This window comes from Mesoplodon mirus (genome assembly GCF_964341445.2).
Source record: "Mesoplodon mirus genome assembly, chromosome: 8".
Taxonomy (NCBI): domain Eukaryota; kingdom Metazoa; phylum Chordata; class Mammalia; order Artiodactyla; family Ziphiidae; genus Mesoplodon; species Mesoplodon mirus.
The window spans coordinates 73,130,960-73,152,462 of record NC_138984.1 but is presented as its reverse complement, the minus strand read 5'-3'; the positions used below and the strand labels follow the sequence as shown (position 1 = coordinate 73,152,462).

The window sequence follows — 21,503 nt, the reverse complement described above, 5'->3', positions numbered from 1 at the left end:
GCGGGCCTCTCACTGTTGTGGCCTCTCCCGTTGCGGAGCACAGGCTCTGGACGTGCAGGCTCAGCAGCCATGCCTCTCGGGCCCAGCCGCTCCACGGCATGTGGGATCCTCCTGGACCAGGGCACGAACCCATGTCCCCTGCATCGGCAGGCGGACTCTCAACCACTGCGCCACCAGGGAAGCCCCTCATTGTAGTTTCAATTTGCATTTCTCTAATGATTAGTGATCTTGAGCATCCTTTCATGTGTTTGTTGGCAATCTGTATATCTTCTTTGGAGAAATGTCTATTTAGGTCTTCTGCCCATTTTGGGATTGGGTTGTTTGTTTTTTTGATATTGGGCTGCATGAGCTGCTTGTATATTTTGGAGATTAATCCTTTGTCAGTTGCTTCATTTGCAAATATTTTCTCCCATTCTGAGGGTTGTCTTTTCGTCTTGTTTATGGTTTCCTTTGCTGTTTAAAAGCTAAGTTTCATTAGGTTCCATTTGTTTATTTTTGTTTTTATTTCCATTTCTCTAGGAGGTGGGTCAAAAAGGATCTTGCTGTGATTTATGTCATTGAGTGTTCTGCCTATGTTTTCCTCAAAGAGTTTTATAGTGTCTGGCTTTACATTTAGGTCTTTAATCCATTTTGAGTTTATTTTTGCATATGGTGTTAGGAAGTGTTCTAATTTCATTCTTTGACATGTAGCTCTCCAGTTTTCCTAGCACCACTTATTGAAGGGGCTGTCTTTTCTCCACTGTATATTCTTGCCTCCTTTATCAAAGATAAGGTGACCATATGTGTGTGGGTTTATCCTGTTCTGGGCTTTCTATCCTGTTCCATCGATCTATATTTCTGTTTTTGTGCCAGTACCATACTGTCTTGATTACTGTAGCTTTGTAGTATAGTCTGAAGTCAGGTAGCCTGATTCCTCCAGCTCCATTTTTCTTTCTCAAGATTGCTTTGGCTATGGCAACATTTTTAAACTATTATTTGGAACACTTAAGAACATTTGGCTCTATGTGCGTATTGTCTCATGCTCTAGGAAAATTTTAACTTATTTATGGATTTCTATTTAATAGCCTAAGAATTTCATTTCTTATTTGTGTCTGCTTTTCATGGCCATATTTGCTAAGGTGGTGAGTTAGATCAAATGAAGTCTAGTCTAATTAAGTGCAAGAGAAGTAGTTTAAGTGTTACTGTGTTCTTTTTCCATTACACTTTTGCATTTCTTTTAGAGGCATTCTGCATAACCATATCCTTAAACTGCACATCAGTTTTTATATCTTAACTCTGATGCTGCCTTCAGAAAACTTTGGTGACTAAATATCAGCCCCACAAATGTAAAATCAGTGTCTTTTAAGATTAGGAACAGGAAGCTGCTATGTAAGATGTGTTTTATGAATAAAGAAACAAAATGGAACTCTAGCTGCAATGAATAGGTAGAAGGCTCTAGGGGAAAAGAAGAGACCTTCTCCTTTCTGAACTCTTCTACTTTTGAATTTGGTGAAAACTCTAATTCTTCCATCAGGTTTTAGAAGCATAGTACTCTCTCTTGTTCCTCATTTACATGGAACCCTCCCTATTCTGTTGTAGAGACACTATGCTTTTTGTGACCACTTCTTTTCAAATGAGATTATCCCCAAGGATGTGCAGTGATTGCTACTGAAAACAGGAGCAAAGTCTACTCACTTACTCTTACTTAATGTAACCAGTGAGGATCTCTTCTCATTTTTCTACAGACATGTCACTGCTTCCCCCATGTTTCTCCCTTATACCGTAAACACTTACTCTACATGAAGCAAGAATCAAAGCTATCATTAGTAAACAGCAGGCTATAGTGCCTTGAAGCTTTGTGGATTCACATGAGCTAATGGCTTCACCTCTGGACTGCAGCATGTCTGTGCTATCTTAGTGATGCAAGGATCCGCTCCTCTGCAAATTCCCTTATGGTGTATGCTTTCCATTACCAGCTCTACGCCATAACCTATTCTCTAGTACTCATAAGATTTGTAGTAGTCATCAAATAGGGGACATGCTCTGGGAACATTTTGAAGACCAGATAGAACCTCATGTACCCTTATTGTGCCCCCATCATTAACATGTATTTGGGCCCTGGTCTACCAGGTGCAGGGCATGCTGGGAGAGAACAAGTCCACCTCCTCTGGTTTCCATGGGTGCTAGTTTTTTGCTGCTACAGAGAATAATGTAGTAAGTTGGCAGGAACACAGACCTTAGATTCATGTACACCTGAGTTCATATTCTTTCAGTGCTACCTTAGTGGGTTCTTAGGTGCTTCAAATGAACTAACACATAAAGTACTTAGTAATGTGCCTGGTTCCAGTAGAAGGTCAGCAAATGAAAAGTGTTTGAATGAAGGCTATCAGGCATGAGAAAGGCAATGTACTTTTGTGTCTCTAGGAAATGATTGAGCTAGAAAACTGGATAAAAGAGAGAAATATCCAACGAATAATTTCTTTCCAAAACTTGGGGACCTCTGCCTTTCCTTCTCAAAGCCACAAATTTTACACCTGTTGCAAACATATACACAGGTGCAGGCTACATCAATTAACATGTTTCCCCTTCACTGTACTCACCTTGCTCCCTGGACATGGAGGGTAGATTCTCACTGCTAATGAGAATCATTACAACAGTGGTTTCCCAAAGGAGGGTCTGTTATAGCTTTGGTTCATGTCCTCCATGAACCAGACCACCCTTCCATCTCTGGAAGGGCCTGGGCTGTGGCAAGAAGAAGACTCCCTGGCAGAAAAGCTGTTAAAGGGATCTCTGGCACAGATGGAAAGTAGATTACACGATCTCTAAAAGTCCCCTTTATCTTTGAGATATGGGGATTCTAAATGCCTTGCAGAATACATAGAAATCTCTTAGGTTAACAAAGTCAAGTTTCTAGAAGTTTGACTGACTTCTGGTTCTGCTGGTTCTGGAGGCTGTAGGTCTGTAAAATCAAAAGGAATGAACATCGGACATTCATTTTTCCACAGGGAAGCAGTGCTGGAATGTGGTTTAATTTTAGGAAACAGATGTTTAGAAGACTTACTCAACTCAGAATGCTGATTTTGATTCTAAATGCAACGAGACTTCATAACTTAAATATGTGAAAAAGAAAAGTATAGGTCCTTGGGCCACTCTATTCACCAAACACTTATGCTGTGTTCTTGGTACAAATCGAAAACAAAAACAAAAACAAAACCAGGCTGCTTTTGCCAAATTGAGGCCAGAGGCGAAGCATAACTTTTTCTAATTTAGTCGAGTGGCTAATGAATGAGTATTCAGGGCAGATGTACCACCGAGCACTCAGGAATGAAGGTAATTGAGTCAATCATGGTGCTTTTGAATGAATGCAGGGCAGATTGTCATTATTTGCAGAACTCTGATTTAAAATAATTATTGTTGGCATATCTCCCTTGCTGGATGTGTACTGTTTCATACGCTCCTGTAATAAGTACTTTAGCTCGGGAGAACCACATAGAGATTTTTCTCTCTGCTCTTGGCCATTATTGTTTTAGCCCATTGGGAAAAGAGAAACCAAGTTTTTCTTGTTAAATATGCAATAATGATAGCATCAGGTGGTCTCTTAGGCTTGAAAGTCTTAAAGTCTTAAGCCAGTCTTATCCTACTTTCTTTCTTAAGCCAAATGTATTTTTTATGAATGGAATCAGCTACAGATTGTGTGGGAGAAGTGTAAGATTGGTACTTAGATTTAGTTTATATTCAGAAAAGCTTCCCAAATTGTTCTTTGCACTTATCTATTATGCTGCTTAAGGTAACTGTTACCACTTAATATTTTTTTAACAAATAGATTTTGAGTTTTTTGGTAATGGTAATCTATTTTATATTTGGTAATGGTAATTATGTATCCCTCTAATTTTACAGACTTACAGGCTCCAAAACCAGAACACCTGCTCCTCAGAGATGTGCACCCTGATCTGCAAAATCCAGGAGGATAGCCCAGCACACTGCGCTGGCCTGAAAGCTGGTAAGTTAGAACTATGCTCATGTTAGGAATTATTTAAATAGCAAGAAAAATAACTTTTTTGATAGTGAAGGTCAGGACATGATTGTTGCTTTGAATTTCCTTAACTCCTTTATGTTGCCAAGGTTTGGGTCTTGCTTGTTTTATTTCATTCGCGGGTCAGGAAAGATTATTTAACCAACCGTTTTAACACTCATTTGTCTTGGCATCTCCCAGGTGATGTCCTTGCAAATATCAATGGTGTGAGCACAGAAGGTTTTACCCACAAACAAGTTGTTGACCTGATCAGATCATCAGGAAACCTGCTAACGTAACTATCTGGCTGCTTCCCGTGGGGCTTCAAAAATGTTACGGTCTCTCATAATGCCTGTTGAGTGAATGAATAGGCTTTTTGTTCAGGATCACAAGAAGGGAGGCAGTGCACCATAGCTGGCGGATTGGGTACAGACGTTTTTATCAGTTCCTTTTGTTTCTCAAGGTTTCCTCAAACTTGAACATGCTGTCAACATCTGAAGTCAGAGAACATCAATAGCCCAAACATCTGAGTGGGCGGGATAGCGTTTTTTAAATTTTATTTTTAATTCAAATTCAATTAAACTGGCACACATTCTCTTTGGACAGAGAGGAATGGGTCCAATTTCCATGGCTGATGTAATCCTGTGGTTTGAAAGAATGAAAGGTCAGAAGGGCTGAGTTTTTTCCTCTTCTACCACCAGCCAATTGTTTCTCTCTCCTAGTGTTCTGTTTGAAAGAACAGTCTGCTCGGCCCTCCTGCCCTGCAACACACACACTCGCATCTGCTACTATTCCCAGCTTACTAATGGGACATTTGTTTCCCCAGTTAGAGATTCAACTGACATTTCCACCCTTAGTACCTAATAAGACCTTAGTAATTAGTTAAAAGATGGAATTCACCCATTCACTAAAATGATATTTATTGAGCAAATACTATGTTTCCAGCTCTGTGATAGGCTCAGGAGAGACAAAGACTCTTCTATTGCTTTATTGTGGAAGGAGATAGGTAAGAAGAGCCTGCAAAAATAAGTAATTTTGATATTTCAATTATTGATAACTGCTATAAAGAAAGTAAAACAAGAGATGGGATAGAACATTGAGTGAGAGGGCTGCTATTTTAGCTTAAGTGTTTAAAGTGGTCCTTTCTGAGAAGGTGAGCTTTGAGCTGAGAGCGAAATGAGGAGAAGGGATGGTTAGATGAACTCCTGGTGAGAACATTTCAGGTAAAGGGAGAGGTCTCTGAGTTCTCAAAGTGGGCTTGGCATATTCAAGGGATAGAGAGGAAGCCATTGTAATTGGTGGTTGGTGAATTAGGAAGAGTATAGTAAGAAATGAAGACAGAGAGTTCTCCAGGGAGCAGAGTATGGGCCTCACCAGCCAGGCTTAATAGTTTTAGAATTCATTCTGATCATCTCATTTATTCTTCACAGAAGTTAGTTATATTCCTATTTATAAACGAAGTGACTCAGGCTGAAATGAGGTTTAGTTAAGACCAACCATCTAGTAAGTGCCAGGGCTGGGATTTGACCATCTGCTCTGGATGCCAGGCTCTATTCTCCAGCTACACCACAGCTGCTCCTTGTAAGTTGCCAATAAAAAATCTGCTGGACACTCTTTAGTGATTCTAGTCTAAAACTTCAAAGGATGTTTCTTTGGGGTTTGTGTGAGAGTAGTTTTGAAAGATGACTGGTGGTGGTAGAGGACTGAGTCCAACTCTATGAATCCTATGAGTTCAGAGTAAAGGATGGGGGCCACTTGAGCTCCAGAGAAACTTGAGTCTATAAGGTAGGAATCATATAGAGTCCAGGAGAACATGCTGGTGATTAGAAACAGAAACCTATATTCCAGATGGGTAAAGTGGGCAGACCTCAGGTGGATAATTAAAGAGTATTGGGTGGAGACAATTGGCAATCCAGAGATAAGGAAGATGAGAGACCGTTTGAACAAATACTGAAGAGAGCGGCCAATCTATGGCTGCAGTTCTTCCCACAGACATCTATTGCTTGGGCAGGTCAGGTCAACATTAAAGTGCCAAATAGATTCATAGGGATTGTCACTATCGCCCAGAGTCAAGACCCACTAATGAGAAAGCAGACGACGTGTTCTCTTGCTATCATCTCATTATCTTGGGTATAATGCTGTTGGAGATAGAGGGAAACTGGTCTCTGCATTTAATACCATTATTTTACCATGGCTTGAAAATTTTCTTGCATCTTTATAGAGTTACAGCTTATTTATCAGAATGAATTTGAAGCAATATATTAAAAATGCTTAGTTGTATAACTCACATATCATATTTATCTTATGCAGATTGATGGCATCTAACTTGAGCCCACAAAACAAATCAAATAACTCAGGATAGAGCAAGTCTTTTTATTTTTAGAAGGGCATCTGGTATAGGGAGAAAGAACACCATTAGATGGATAATTCTAAGATTAAAGTTTGTACACTTAAAAGGTTTTGAGATGAGAGAGTCATATGAAAGTTATTATCTCGTAGTAGTTCTGGTTCTATTTGTTCTAGTTCCAAAATTAAGGCTGTTACAGAGGTAAAATTTCCTAGAATCTTAGGGAAGAAAGGATTTTCCCTTGCTTCAAGAAATAGCTTCTTGATTCCATTGTTTGAAAGTCCCTAGTGCCTGTTTTCATTGCTGTATCCCTCACTTTTAGCACGATGTCTAGAGTCTGGCACATAGTAGATGCCCAATAAATATTCACCAAATGAAGGAGGTGATTCACCCAGACCACAAAAGAATAGGTTCTAGCAGAGAACAACCGTCATTGCCATATAGGGGCTTCTATAAAATGAGCTACAGTTTACAAATAAACCAGAGTCTTTTCTTTCAGTCACCCTCTCAGAGAGTATTTATTTTCCATATTCTTTCTTAGAATGTTGTCAGAAGGTTTGGCTTACATCCAGATACTTGAAGTGCCATGAGAATGGTAACATTTACGTTGCTTTTTAAGGATAGCCTGTGCTCAAAGTGTAGTACTCCATAAGGATGGTACTTGTTTGAAAGAATCACTCATGCTATTCCCCTCCCCCTCCTTTTTTTCTTAAAACAGGATAGAGACTCTTAATGGAACAATGATTCTCAAAAGAACAGAGCTTGAGGCAAAGCTGCAAGTTTTAAAGGTAATTTAATTTAATACAGTGAGACACATTTTTCATCCTTGAATGTGAGTGGTAGAATAAAGATCTATTTGAAGAATTGAGATAGCCCTTGAAGATGAAATGTCATGATGAGACTAAATTGCTGAATTATCAAGAGCCATACAATTACCTTTGCAGGAATATTAAATTCCACAAACCAGGGCAAATCAGTTTCTTCCTTCCTCCTTCTGCATGTCTATGAGGCTCAGAAAGGCAACAGGAAGACACATCACCTGAAGAACTTTTCATTAATGCACCTGTGATCTCTTTCAATTTACATTTTGTTTGGAAAAAACCAAAGAAGTAGAAGCTGTCTTTTTGTCATCCCAAGTGCTATATATGTGTGCAGGAGGGCCTGGGATTTTTGTTTTTCTGTTGTCCTCCTCTGCGTCCTTTCGTTTTGCCTCATTCTTACTACAAAAATCATCTCCCTCTACTCCTGTGGCTGTCCTTGAATCTACTTTCACTGGCAAATACAATGTCAACTTTGAAGAGGAAATTAAAGTTTACAGGAGATAGTGTACAATGCAGGATATTCAGTGAAAATTCTCTAGGCTATTTGAGGGTCTTAAAAATCTCAGTTTCCTAGACTGGTGAGGTTCTGGCAGACCATGAAGTCTAGGCCCTCGCTCATGTGCATCTCAGGATGTGCTCAGTTATTGAGCTCAAGAGGGTAGAGTTAGTATATTCCTACTTTATCTTTTATTCCTCCCTTCCACCACATTTAATTCATCAGCAAGACCTGTTTTCTTCTTTATCAACATTGGTTTTATATTCTTGTCATTTTGCTTACCCCTGTGATCTTTTGAATCAATTTATAAAATTCATTGGAAAAAAGTCCTCTTTAGACTGTGATAGTAATTGAATTGTATTTATAGAATAAATGATATCAATTGATGTTTTTATGGTTTTCGCTTTCCTTACTTCAAACACAGGATCTCTCTTTCCATTCAGGTCTTTTATGTACTTCAAAAACATTTTTAAATTTCTTCATACATTTTTATATATCTTTGATTATATTTATTCCTATATACCTTCTAATTTTTTTGCTATAATAAATGTGGTCTTTTACATTTTCAACTGCTTATTGCTATTGATTTTTGTGTAAAGTTTTAAATCCAGGAGTCTTTCTGAACTCCCTTTATTCTAGTAATATGTTTAGATTCCCTTGGATTTTTTTATATAAACATAGTATCATCTGCAAATAACCAAAGTTTTGCCCCTTTACTCCCAATTACTCAACTAGTTTATTCTTTCTTCTCTTACAATATTGGCTAAGCCCCTCAGGATGTTGTAAATAGTGAGTCTTATTCTTCATGTTAAAAGGGGTGCCCCTAACATTTTATCATTAAATTTTTGTAAGGAGTAAATAGTTCTTTATATTATATTTAGGTTTTTTAAATTGTCGAAAGTTAATTTGTTTCTGCAAAAGAGAGTCTTAGTGAACATCATTTTCAAAAAAGTAAAACTGGCTTTTTCAGGCTTTTGTAAAAAAAAAAAGGAAAGAAATGTAGAATATAAACTAGTGATGTTATTTAAAACATAAGTGAAAAATAGGTTTATGTTTCATGGAATAAAGAACTCTCTTGCACAACACATATTTGCATGCTTCTAAGCATTTTGTATTCTTTGAACATTTTCTCTTGAGCTTTTAATATACATACTTTATTATTTTTTCTAACCTAGAAAATTTTCAACATCTCCATCCTCTCCCAGAACATCATGAGGACCTTAACATGTTTAAATGTCCATTTAAGTCTCCATTTTCCTTATTATTGCTTACTTTAGAAAATTCTATCCATTTTTAAAATGAAAAAGACGGCATTTTTTTCTTAACAGCTGGTAAACAAGTATACCAACCTGTGAACTGTCGGCCTTGCCCTTGTTTCTTGTATTCTGTTCTTTACCTCTGGGTTTACTTTCCTTCTTGCTGTAGTATTATACTCCTTTTAGTGAGGGTAGGTGGGTCTTTATTGAAAAATATCTGTTTCACTACTACTATAGAGAGTTTTATAGGTAATTGAATTATTCTAAGTTGGTGTTTTGTCTCCTTAGCACTTTGAGTGCTTTGTTCCTTTGATATTTTGTTTATGAGGGAGCTCCTGATTGTTTATCCTTTGTAAGGTACTCTGCATTTTCTATATTTTCTTCTAAAAGTTTTAAAGCTTTTAAATATCTGAGTCTTTAATTCATTCAGAATTAATTTTTGTATGTAGTATGAGATAGGATTCCAATTTTGTTTTATTTTTTTCTATTTGAGTACTCAGTTCTCCCAGTACCATTTATTTTATACAGTCCTTCTTTTTCCCCAATGGACCTGCAGTAAAACCTCTATTTTTAAGCTAGTTCCAGATATGAATGGATCTTACAGGCTTCCAATTCTGATCCATTGATCAATTTGTTTAGTTCAAACTCAGCTATTGTACCTTTGTAATAAATATTGATGTCTGATTGGGCAAGCTTTCAGGTTATTCTTGGTCCTTTGATTGTCTGTATACATTTTAGAATCAAATTGCTAAGTTCTATGAATGTATGTTGGAGTTTTGATAGATAATACGGTTTTATATAGATAGATCAATTTGAGGAGACTTACATCCATATGGTATTGTTTTCTTACTGACAGACTATCTCAGTAAATAATTTTTATTATTTTCTTTGCCTTTCCATAAATTCCTGTAATTTTATGCAGATAGATCCTATGCAGCTTTTATTAGATTTATTCCTTTGTAAAATGATTTTTGTTCTTACTATAGTTTCTTTATTAAAAATAATGTTTTGATTGAGATTAATGTGTAGATGTGTGAAATCAATTTTTCTGTGCTGTTATATTCAAACATCCTGCTAAACTATATAATTTCTAATAAATTACAGATTATTTTGAGTTTCTCATGAAGATAATAATTATCTGTTGAGAATGATATTTAGCTCTTTTTCTTATTTTGCTACACTGGTTAAGGCCTATAATACAATGATGGATAGAAGCTAAAATAGAAGGCATCCTTGCTTTGCTTTTGACCTTAAAGGGAATTCTTTTGATTCTTTCCTGTCTCTAGGGTTATACTTTTCAGGTTAAGGAGGTTCTCTTCTACACCAAGTTTTCTGGTAGTTTTTACAGTGTTCGTGTATTAAACTGTGTCAAATACTTTTTTTCTGTAAGTGTTGAGGTGGTCTTCTCATTTATTTATTTTTAAAAATCTGTCAATTTGGTGAATAACATTTAAAGATTTTCTAATGTAAAACCACCTTTGCATTTCTATAATAAATCCAACCTGGTCATAATTTATCATCTTTTTTATATACTTGTAGATTTGATTTTATAACATTTTCTTTAGCATTGTTGAGGGTAACTTCATCTTACAGGTAGATGGCCTGTAATTTTCTTTTCTCAGACTATCTTTTTTAGTTTTGGTATCAAATTTACTGGACTCTTAGCATGAGGTGAGGAGTCTCTTCCCCTTTTTGTCCTCTGGTAGAATTCTTGTAACACTATCTGAATCATCTGGGCTTGTGTTTCTTTTTGATGTGAATACTTCTAAACTCTGTTTCAGTTTCTTTATTAGCTATAAGACTGCTCAGGCTTTCTATTTTTGTTTGTTTGTTTGAGCCAGCTTTATTGAATGATGTTTTTGTTAATAAAGTTTTAAAATTTTCAAATTTATTGCATGAAGTTGATAATAAACATTCTGTTCTCATCTTTTTCTTTTCTATCACAGCTGTGCTTGTGTCCCCATTTTCATTTGTACTACTTTTTATGCCTTTTTTCTTTTTTTTTTCTTGGTAATTCTCTCTAGAGGATTGCCCATTTTTAAGCTCTTTTCAAAACCCAGTATTTCAATTTTGGGCAATTTTTCATCTTTTGCTGGTTGCTTTTAAGGTGTTCTTTTGTCTTTCCTGATTTACAGTTTCACCACAATGTGATTAGGTCTGGATTCATTTCTGAATTTATACTGCTTGGAACTTGCAGTGTCCTTCCAGTCTAAAGACTTCTGACTTTCTTCAGTTTTGGATAATTATCAGCTTGACCTTTTTGAATACACCTTCCTCATCATTCCCTGGATTATCTTCTGAAATTTCTGTTAGACATATTTCAGCATCTTTTGATTTACTTTCCATGCTTCCTAACCACTTCAGATTTTGTATCACTTTATCGTTTTTGTTATGTTATTTTTTATTGAAGTATAGTCAATTTACAATATTGTGTTCATTTCAGGTGTACAGCAAAGTGACTGAGTTTTACATATATGTGTGTATACATCTACTATATCTATATTCTTTTTTACAGTTCTTTTCACGGTTATGTTATTTTTGAATTCCTTAGTAATATCTTCAGTAATGTTGTCTGTGTTCTGTATAGGATGTGTTCTTTCTCTTGAGTTTTAAAAGTTTTTTTAAAATTTTCAAATAGTTCTTTTTCGTGTCTATCTGTTCTTCATTTCAAATTTTTTATTCTTAGGAACATCACATTTCTCTCTCAGAGGATTGTAAATATTCTTATTTTAAAATCTTTGAACACTTTTCTATTTTTATTTTGTTGTAGAGAGTCCATGTACTGATTATCAGTTTTGTTGTCTTTCTTATCATTAAACTTCTGTGGAGCTCCGGAGTCTGGATTTCCCATTTCCCTGGGCCTCTCCCTTCCACTCAGTGTGAGAGTTGGGCAGTGGCTTCTGCTCTGCACTTCAAGGCTTCCAGTCTAAAGCCAGATCTGGCAGCTTGGATGCCTTCCCTGGAGGGCCAGTGTGCTGCTCAGTTCAGGTCATGAGGCTACGTTTATGTGCTCCTGCCTCTCTGGGTACATGCTCTCCATGGGCTTTAGTCGCCCTCAACAGCTTTGCTCAGCTTCTTTTCACAATGGTGGAGCTTCAGCCAAGGTTCTTCTCTCAAGCAGGAAACTTGTCTTTGTCTCTGCCTCACATAATTGCATTTAAACTATCACCGTAGGGTCCAATTTCCTTGTGACCTCTTTCTTTCTCTAGGTCCAGAAGACTTTTGGGTTCATTTCTGCTCACTTTCTTTCATTTCTGTTCCTTTTCTAATCTTGAAATTATGAGATTTCCAGCTCATCTCTTGAACCAGAAATGTCTGGGTCTGACCTATTAACCAGAGTCAGGTTGGCTTCCCCTTCACACAATGACATTTAGTTTGTGCATCCTACGTGTGCATTGTGTCCCTCGAAGACTCTTTGTGGGGCCATAACCTCTTCTTTGGAAACAGTGGTCCCTTTTGAGCTGTGTTTTCAGGGATTCCCTTTCTTATGGCCTGTGACTCAAATGTTTAACATGAAAACAGCACATCTAGTGGGCTGAGGGACCCACTTTTTAATCCAGCTCTGATATTTACTGTGTTTGTAGCCCTTGGGAAATATTTTGCTACATTGAACCTTTATTTTCTAATCTGGAACTTTTTAGGACAGTTAGAAAAATTAAACATCATACTATCCATGAAAGCACTATAAAAGTAGTAAAGTGCCATGGAAATGTTTAGCTATATGTCTCATGTAGAATGAAAACGTTGGAGATATGTTCAACCAAAATATCCAGTCTGTGATAGCTGAGTGTTGTTCCAGGAAGCCATCCTTTCATTTATTCATTTAGCCAATATTTACTGAGCATCTGCTATGTACCAGGCACTGAGCTAGGCACAGCGAGGTGACGTGATCCAGTAGGGTTAAATCTCACATGTATTTTTTAATTTTCTTCTAACAATGAGAGGTTAGATTTGTCCAAATACACTACTGTGATATTAATAATAGGCTGACTCTGAGGAAAATAAGGAAGCTTCAATATAGACTAAAAACTCTTAGTCACTTTGACACATCTGCTCTTTGCATTGGTATTTTCTTGGTTTAAGTGACGACATACTTAGATGACTGGGACAAATCAACAGATTTGACATTTAAAAACCTTGACTTTCACAGAAACTGTTTGGCAAGCTCTAACTTTGTATTTCTGCATAGTAAGTGCAGAAATACAACTTCCTCTTCTCCCTATAATTAGTTTTGAGCATCAGTCTATCCTTATGCTCCCCAACTAGACTCTATTCTCTTGCAAGAGATAAACCTCTTTAAGAAAGAAAAAAAGGGCTTGGTATATATGCCAGATCCCTGCTAGTTCAGTACTTCCTGGTTTCCTAACTCTGACCTTCACATGACCACAGGTTTACAAGAGCTGTAATTCAGGTCGCCTAGCAGTCTCATAGCCAGGTAGACTATATTACAGTACAGAAAGAACAGGAAATTAACTGAGCCAGGTATTTTATGGCTTTGACTCATTGATTGCATATTATATTGACAACCATAATGATTGCTGCTAAATGTTACTCTTATCAAGGCTTGGAAAATCCTGCCCAGTGATTGTTCAATCTCTGAACTGAGGAATCAGCCACTTTCCCCCTTAAACCCTTAATGACATTCTTGTAATATTTTCTTTTCCTTCAGTCTTCCCCTTCCAAATGTGCTTTTTTTCCCCCTCTTCCTTTTTAGCCTTCATCTGCCCCTTCCAGACTGATTTGTACAAAGGACCACTTGTTTCCAACTAGGCTGGCTGTCCTTCAGGATAAGTGTCTCCAGGCAAATCTGAGCTGTGCTTACCTGCTGGACTTGCTGTGGGGACCTGAAATGGCAAAGGAAGGGGTGGAGTAAAGAACAAGGAGGGGGAGGGAGAAGGACCCTTTTTGCCTTGTCAGATGCCTTCTGCTTGGTTGACTTTTGATTCCAGCCTGTGGGCTTGGCCAGGCCTCACGTGCAGTCATGACCATTACAGCAGCTGTTTCATCCTTCCCTGGGCCACTGCTCTCATGTGCGGGGTAGCCAAGGAAGGAAGCAGTTAAGAAGTCAGGGTGCTTACAGTGTTCTAAGTTTAGCCCTCCAATGAAGCCTTTTAGAACTTCCCCTTTTGGGTATAGAAAATAAGTAGATATCCAGCAGAAAAGACTACTTTAGTGCCCCAGGCTTATAGAATGATGGTGGTATATTTTTTTTAAATTGAAGTATAGTTGATTTACAATATTGTGTTAGTTTCAGGTATACAGCAAAGTGATTCAGTTATACATCTATTTTTTTTTCAGATTTTTTTCCATTACATGTTATTACAAGACACTGAATGTAGTCCCCTATGCTGTACAATAAATCCTTGTCATTTACTATTTTATGTATAGTGGTGTGTATCTCTTAATCCCATACTCATAATTTATCCCTCCTCCTGTTCCCACTTTGATAACCATAAGTTTGTTTCCTATGTCTGTGAGTCTGTTTCTGTTTTGTAAATAAGTTTATTTGTATCATTTTTCAGATTCCACATATAAGTGACATCATATGGTATTTATCTTTCCTGTCTGACGTACTTCACTTAGTATGATAATCTCTAGGTCCATCCATGTTGCTGCAAATGACATTATTTCATTCTTTTTTTATGGCTGAGTAATATTTCATTGTATATGTATACTACATCTTCTGTATCCATTCAAAATGATCATGGTATTTTTTGAACGTTTACTAAGCTGTACCCACTGTTCCAACCATTTTACATTTACTAATGCATTTAATCCTCATGACAATTCCCAGGTTTAGGTTCTGTTGTTGTTCTCATATTGCTGACGGAAGAAGCCTAGAGTGTAAAGCCTTGCCGAAACAGCTAGTAAATGGACACAAACCTAAGCAATCTGTTTCTTTACTATTTTTAAATAAAAAATATATAAATATCATTGTTTCTATTATCTGTTGTTTCTATTGAAATGGCATCATTGTTTCAACTTGTTGGTGATACTAGATTATTTCTTGAGAAATTAGTGTTCCCAATATTCTGCTTTTATACAGAAGAAGAATCTTTCAAATGAGTGGGAGGGATTGTTAGTGATAGAAAGAAACGAAAAAGAAATTAATGACAAATCTCAACACCTGGAAGTAAATTGCTATCTTCACTGGGGTTTCCAAATAATTAGCACTTTTCTTCTTCTTTCTCAGCAAACCTTGAAGAGAAAATGGGTGGAGTTCAGATCTCTGCAGTTACAGGAACAGCGCCTGCTTCATGGTAAATGTGATTTCCTGTTCAGAAACCACACTTACATTTCATTCTTTCAGTATTTCTGCCTCTAAATTGTTTTAAGATTATCATCATTACAAGCGAATAATTGCCTAACATGGATTGAGAATAGTAGCCTGTGTTTCTTTGGCATGGCTTTTGGAGTGACCACTGTATTTGGAGGAGGGAGAAGTCATCATCACACCCCCTCCTCCATACACAGGACACATGCACATGAAAACATGGACACAGGTGCACGTGTGCACTCGCTCTCAAGAGGCACCTGGGGATTTTAGAAGAGTAATATGAATGATCGCCTGATTTTCCTACTACTTCAGCAGAAGAATTAAATTCCTGAGAACATCTACGGTTCAGGGGCTGGGTAGTTCTCAGAAACTCTTGAAGCTGGGAATGGTAACATGCTTCTTGGGTGGAGCTCCTATTATTTGCTCAAATTGTGTAAGTTACAGTAATGCAGAGAAATCCTTCTTCATGGCCCTCAAATCCAAAACAGAAATATGAAGGATCATTATAACAGTAAATGCATGGCTCTTGCTTTTGTGTACATTCTGAAAAGAAGGGTTGAGTTTAAAATTTGTTGACTTGGCATTTGCCATGTGACTGATATAACCTGAGGAATGAACTTGTAGATACAAATAATCCACTGAAACCACTAACTGTGTGGGTGTGAAATATAGGTTGTATCTTCTTCAGATAACACAGAGCTAATGTCTCTATTTATAACCTTAGAATATCTGTTTGTTAAAAGTGATAATCTGTTTACAGAAGAAGGATACATTTAATTCTTAATTAGGCACTAATTTATGGCTTAGAGGCTTGTGTCAAAGTTCTTTTTTTTTCAAAAAATGAAACATGTATGAGTTACTTCTCTTTTCTGTGTTTCTAAATTAATATTCTTAAAACCATATAGCAGGCTTTGTTGGGGGGGGGTGGTGTCTGAAGTTTGCTAACCAGACAGAGGAACACATTTCTGGCCACTTCCGGGATTTCTGTAGACTTGAAGGTGTTTGGGATATCTTTGCCTCTACTTCTGGAGCATCCTGGAGTGGAGATGGGGTTTGGTCTGGTAAGTGTAGGCAGTTCTATGGCTTTATGGAAGTGGCCTTGTATAGACATGATCCTTAGTTCAGAATCAAGGAGTTTGACTTTTCATAGGTCATTGTTGTACATATTTTTTGAGAGATTGAAGGAGTTCTTTAGCTTACTTTTTCTTGACCTACAATAAATATCCAGGGCATGAGTTTCTACAAGCCAACTGCTCGCCAATCAAAAGAAATTCATCAACTTGTTGGGAGATGAAATAAAATCGGTTTTGTTAGCAAAAAGGAAAGCATTATAACTAGTCACCACAGGGCTGACCCTACTCAACCTTGCAGATCAAATGGAAAAATAAACAGTCTCTTTTTATAGTGTCAACCAAGGACAAAGGAGAGCAGAAGTAGATATTATCAGCACAAAATAAAACAATTTCTGAGTGTGTAAGGTTCTATTACTTTTCCTGAAGCAAAGTCATCTTCTAATGATGTTTTTCTCATGCTAGTATTACAAATAATCTCCTTTCTTTTAGCAGTATACTAACCAACTCAAATAGTACAGAAACAAGTGGGATATGAATAGGCTGTTGGTGTGAGATTAAATTTTGAGTTTGGAGAGCCCAGATGTAGGTTATAAAATGTTGATGAAGAAATTCAACTAAGCAGATAACATTCAATTTCTTCAAATGAATTATTACTTATTTTAGGACAGGGATCTTTTCTGGGTACACTACCATTTCAAAGCATTTAAGTATTAAAGTGTTCTAAGAATCATCTGGGCATATCGAGGCTGGAAGATATCCTTTCTGTTTTAAACATCTTTGAATTCTCTAAGAATCAGCCTACAGGGGCAGGTTTTTTTTTTTTTTTTTTTTTTTCTGGTACACGGGCCTCTCACTGTTGTGGCCTCTCCCGTTGCGGAGCACAGGCTCCGGACGCGCAGTCTCAGTGGCCATGGCTCACGGGCCCAGCCACTCCGCGGCATGTGGGATCTTCCCGGACCGGGGCACGAACCCGTGTTCCCTGCATCGGCAGGCGGACTCTTAACCACTGCGCCACCAGGGAAGCCCCTGGGGGCAGGTTTTATAACTGTGTTTCCCATACACTTCAAGTGATGTTATAATAACTTTACAATTATTAAAAAATATAGTAACTAAAAATCAGAGGAACTAAAATAGAGAAAATCCGTAAGAGGCATTTCCCCAAGTATGTTCTTTGGAGCCCATTTCTATGATAATTTTAATAAAAGGTGGCATGGTCACTTCAATATAAGAAATGATTCTTTGGGAAATTCATAAGTCGCACTGGCATACTGTTAGATGAGTTGAACTGTTCTCACATGAAGAATCTTGTTTCAATTTATTTAATCTAGCATTACCATTTTTGTCACCATGGAACCCTTTTACCTGGAAACTAGTTTGTGAAAAAATAGTTTGAAAAATCGTACTATAAGGTTTATCGAATGGTCTCATGAACAGTTACTTATTCATGCAAGTGAAAGTTTAGTGAAAAGTATTATTTACCCTTACTCTTTCTTGTGCCCTTCAAAGAGAAATTTGGTGTATTTACTTGTAAGGAGTGATGCTCAGATCCATTTCACAGTAGGCTTTGTTTTCTGCTTTCTAGGTGATGCAGCTAACTGCCCAAGTTTGGAAAATATGGACATAGATGAATCAGCTTTGTTTGGACCCCTGCCTGGTTCAGCTCTCTTGGACAGGAGTCGATTATCCAGTGAGAGCAGCTGTAAGAGCTGCCTGAGCTCCATGACGATAGACAGTGAGGATGGGTACCAGACATGTGTGTCTGAAGACTTGAGCAGGGAAGCCTTCAGCCGGCAGACAAGCACAGATGATGAGTGTTTTGTCCTCAAGGATGGGGATGATTTTCTGAAGAGGTGTTCTTCGAGGAGGAACCAGAGCATTAGTTCTGCTAGTAGTGGGTCCATGTCTCCCTTGTGGGAAGGCAACTTCTCAAGCATGTTTGGGACTCTGCCCAGGAAAAGCAGAAGGGGAAGTGTCCGGAAACAGCTCTTAAAATTCATCCCTGGCCTTCATCGCGCTGTGGAAGAGGAAGAGAGTCGCTTTTAATGGGTTGTAGTGCCCTTTCATATTAGCTTATTTCATAAATATCTTCAGATTCATTTAGACCAACTCCACCCAGCTTAGTGGGAAAGTGCAGATGGATTGCAAAACTGACATCCCATTTCATGGCAATAGTGAACTTTATTTAAATTTTTGTATCATTATGTTTGCTCCTTCAATCATTTTTTTAACCAGAACAACTCAAGTTCTAAGCAGGCAGTAGGAAAATTAAGTAATAACTTAGAAAATATAACAAATTAACACAAGTGCCTGCTCATTTTAATGCTGCCTGTGAAGGCAAGAGTAAAGTTTATTTTCTAGATTATTCATGTAAAAAGTTGAGAACTTTTTGGAGTCAAGTGTGAATAAGAAAGTGACAGAATATAATTATTTGGAATACCTTCTGTAGGTTAATTGTTAGGTTACAAAACTTTATATTTGCTTAAGCTCAGTAGCCTTTGGGGAGGCTTATTAATAGGCAATTTTGAATGTTTCTGTTCAAATCTATGAAAGATTATAAACAAAGATGATCATCAGCCCTTTTTTACATCCACAATGACAATAAATCAGGAAGTATAAGATTTAATATGGGGGTTTAAACTTTATGAGATCCATGGAAAGATGTTGTCTAAGATGGGTGCTAAGGAGGACTATAATAAGTCCTTTTTTATTGGTAGCCTAAACAAAATGGATGAGGATGTCATTCTTACCTAATTCAACTTTTGTTCTGCCTAAACATTGATGACAAGTCTAGCTCTCTCAAGATCCTACAGCCTTGTGATTTTTTTGAACAAATGTCTAAAATTTGAAAAATTAGTCAGGAAAAGTATTTTCCTCCTGTAGATTTTTTTCCACATTACTCCTCACTTTATATTATATATTCCAAATAGTTATTGCCTCAGCACTCTTTTGTCTATTAGTTATGTTAATATCACATTACTTCTAGCCTTTCAATCATATTTTTATTCAATACCCATTAAAGTCCATGATTTCTCTGTTCTGGTGATAAAGCTGCTCATTACCTATATTCTAGGGTAGATAATCTGAACAATGCAATAAATAGTCCTTACTGATTTTAAACTCTGTGTGTGTGTGTGTGTGTGTGTGAGAGAGAGAGAGAGAGAGAGAGAGAGAGAGAGAGTTGACTTTGAGCGCAACTGATACACTTAAACACTTAAATAAACTGAGTAAAGAGTGAGTCATTTTGAGAAAAAAAAAGAGGTGAAGGTAAGGAAGCTTGTAGGGTAAGAAATAAATAATAAAATAAAATAGAAAAAGATTTCTACTTGAGGTCTGCTTCCTATTAAGTCTCTGAATTCAGAAGTATCCAGCGGGCTCTGCTTGAGAATCATTCATGTGAAAAACAGAGCTTTCACAGGAACAATAGCAATCTTGTCTATCATTTACTGAATGCATAATAGGTTATAGGTGCTTTCCATGTGATCCTGGAAATAACCCTGTAGAGAGATGTTAGGCATACAGATAAGGAAGCAGGTATTGGGAGAAGTCCCCATGGTCAGTGGCAGTGCTGATATTGGAAGCCAGTTCTTCCCAGCTCTAGCCTACCCGCTTAGTCTCTCTAGATATTGCTCACCCTTTTGCTGGTTCTGTGTAGTTATCACCACAGGACTACCTCCTGCCCCAATCCCAGGAAAATTTAAAATGCGCAATTGTAGATATTGCATGAATAAGGATGTTGTAAATAGGAAAAAAACATTCCTATTTGGTAAATAGGAAAACAAACATATATTTAGGGTGACTCTTCCTTCTCGCTTCCACAAGCAAGTTTTCAGATATAAGCACATTAATAACTGCATGGTTAGCAATACATTTATTTTCAACAAGGGCTTGCAAATCAATTGTGATTTGATTGATACTGCTTATCTCTCATTGTAGGCTAGAATTATCATGTTAAAGATCTGCTTACATGAATGCAGCATTATCTGTTAATCCTATTTCGCCAAGTCAAGGGGAAAGAAGTATCACATTTATTTGAGGAAAGATGACTTTAAAGTCTTCTACAATGTGAACAATGTTTCAAGAACTACCACAGTTCATCTGGAAAAGCAGACAATATGTCATTTGCTTTTCTGTGGTTTTAAGTGTTAAATATAGTGTAATACTTTCTTACAGTAAACATCAAACCCAAAATGGTACAGGGAAGAAGCACATGGCATGTTTTGTTGTAGTCTGTGATGAGCAGAATTAGTCAAGAATTAGATATGTTCAGGAAAAAAAGTTAAGCACTTTTTAACCAAAGTACAGGAAGTAAGGGTATGTCATGTTTTTTGTGTTCACAAGTTGTATGAAAACTCTTGTTTAGTGGAAATGTGGGTAATTTCTCATAGCACAGCTTTTCAGACTGAATCTGACCTCAGTGGGGCTTTAGAAGATTTCATTTCTCTAATTTTCTGGTGCACAATGACCACAGTGACTCACTTTGCTATAATTTACTGGGAAAAGAAAAATGAAGAGTTTTTTTTAACCCCAAAGTTGTCAAATATGTAATGTTGGTGAACTTATTAATTGATAATTTGTTATGAAAATGCATTTTTCTAGTATGGCATTGATTGATAAGCCAAATTTGAATCAAGCCTATTGGGAATTACTGTCATGTGACTAAAAGGAACACCACCATGTCAAACAGGTTGGAACCATATTTTTTGAAATGAACTTTTATTTATTACTTTCTACTTTTCAATTCTTTTATATCTTAGTTGCATGATACAAACAGTATTAAAAATCCCAGTTTGAACTGAAAATCAAACTTGGACGCAGTTTGTGTGACTAATCATAAAGTATAAATATTTATGGATGTATACAATCTAAGCACAGTAAATAATACATAACAACTATACTATCCTTCAGATCACAAAATTATCGGTGCTTTATATCTATTTCCTTACAGAATTATGGGCAACAAAATAAAAATTTGATACCTTTTTGAAATAAAGAATGCTATTCTTCAGTGTCAGAACTTTCTGCTCTCTCTCTCTCTCCCTTTACTTACTTACTTTAAATGAAATGGTTGTTTTAAAAGAAGATTAAAAAAAATCTGGGTGACCTCTTAATACCTACCTTTTTGCTGTTATTAAGAGGCATTACCTACTTAATTGAAGCTTTGCACCTGTATTAGCTTTCTGTTGCTGTTTGACAAATTACTGCAAACATAGAGGCTTAAAACATATTTATTATCTCAAAGTGT

At 36.9% G+C, this 21,503-nt stretch overlaps 1 protein-coding gene across 2 annotated transcripts in view; it reads left to right on the top strand.

Moving 5' to 3' along the window:
• CYTIP (cytohesin 1 interacting protein) overlaps positions 1-19,358 on the top strand; it is a 63,857-nt gene extending 44,499 nt beyond the window's left edge. For both annotated transcript variants that reach the window (XM_082630300.1, XM_082630299.1), the window contains exons 4-8: positions 3,877-3,979; positions 4,193-4,286; positions 7,057-7,126; positions 15,105-15,171; positions 17,844-19,358. In XM_082630300.1, the coding sequence (XP_082486426.1) occupies positions 3,877-3,979; positions 4,193-4,286; positions 7,057-7,126; positions 15,105-15,171; positions 17,844-18,304 (795 nt within the window). In that variant the 3' untranslated portion in view covers positions 18,305-19,358. The remainder of the gene's footprint in view (positions 1-3,876; positions 3,980-4,192; positions 4,287-7,056; positions 7,127-15,104; positions 15,172-17,843) is intronic.
• The last annotated feature ends 2,145 nt before the right edge of the window (positions 19,359-21,503 follow it).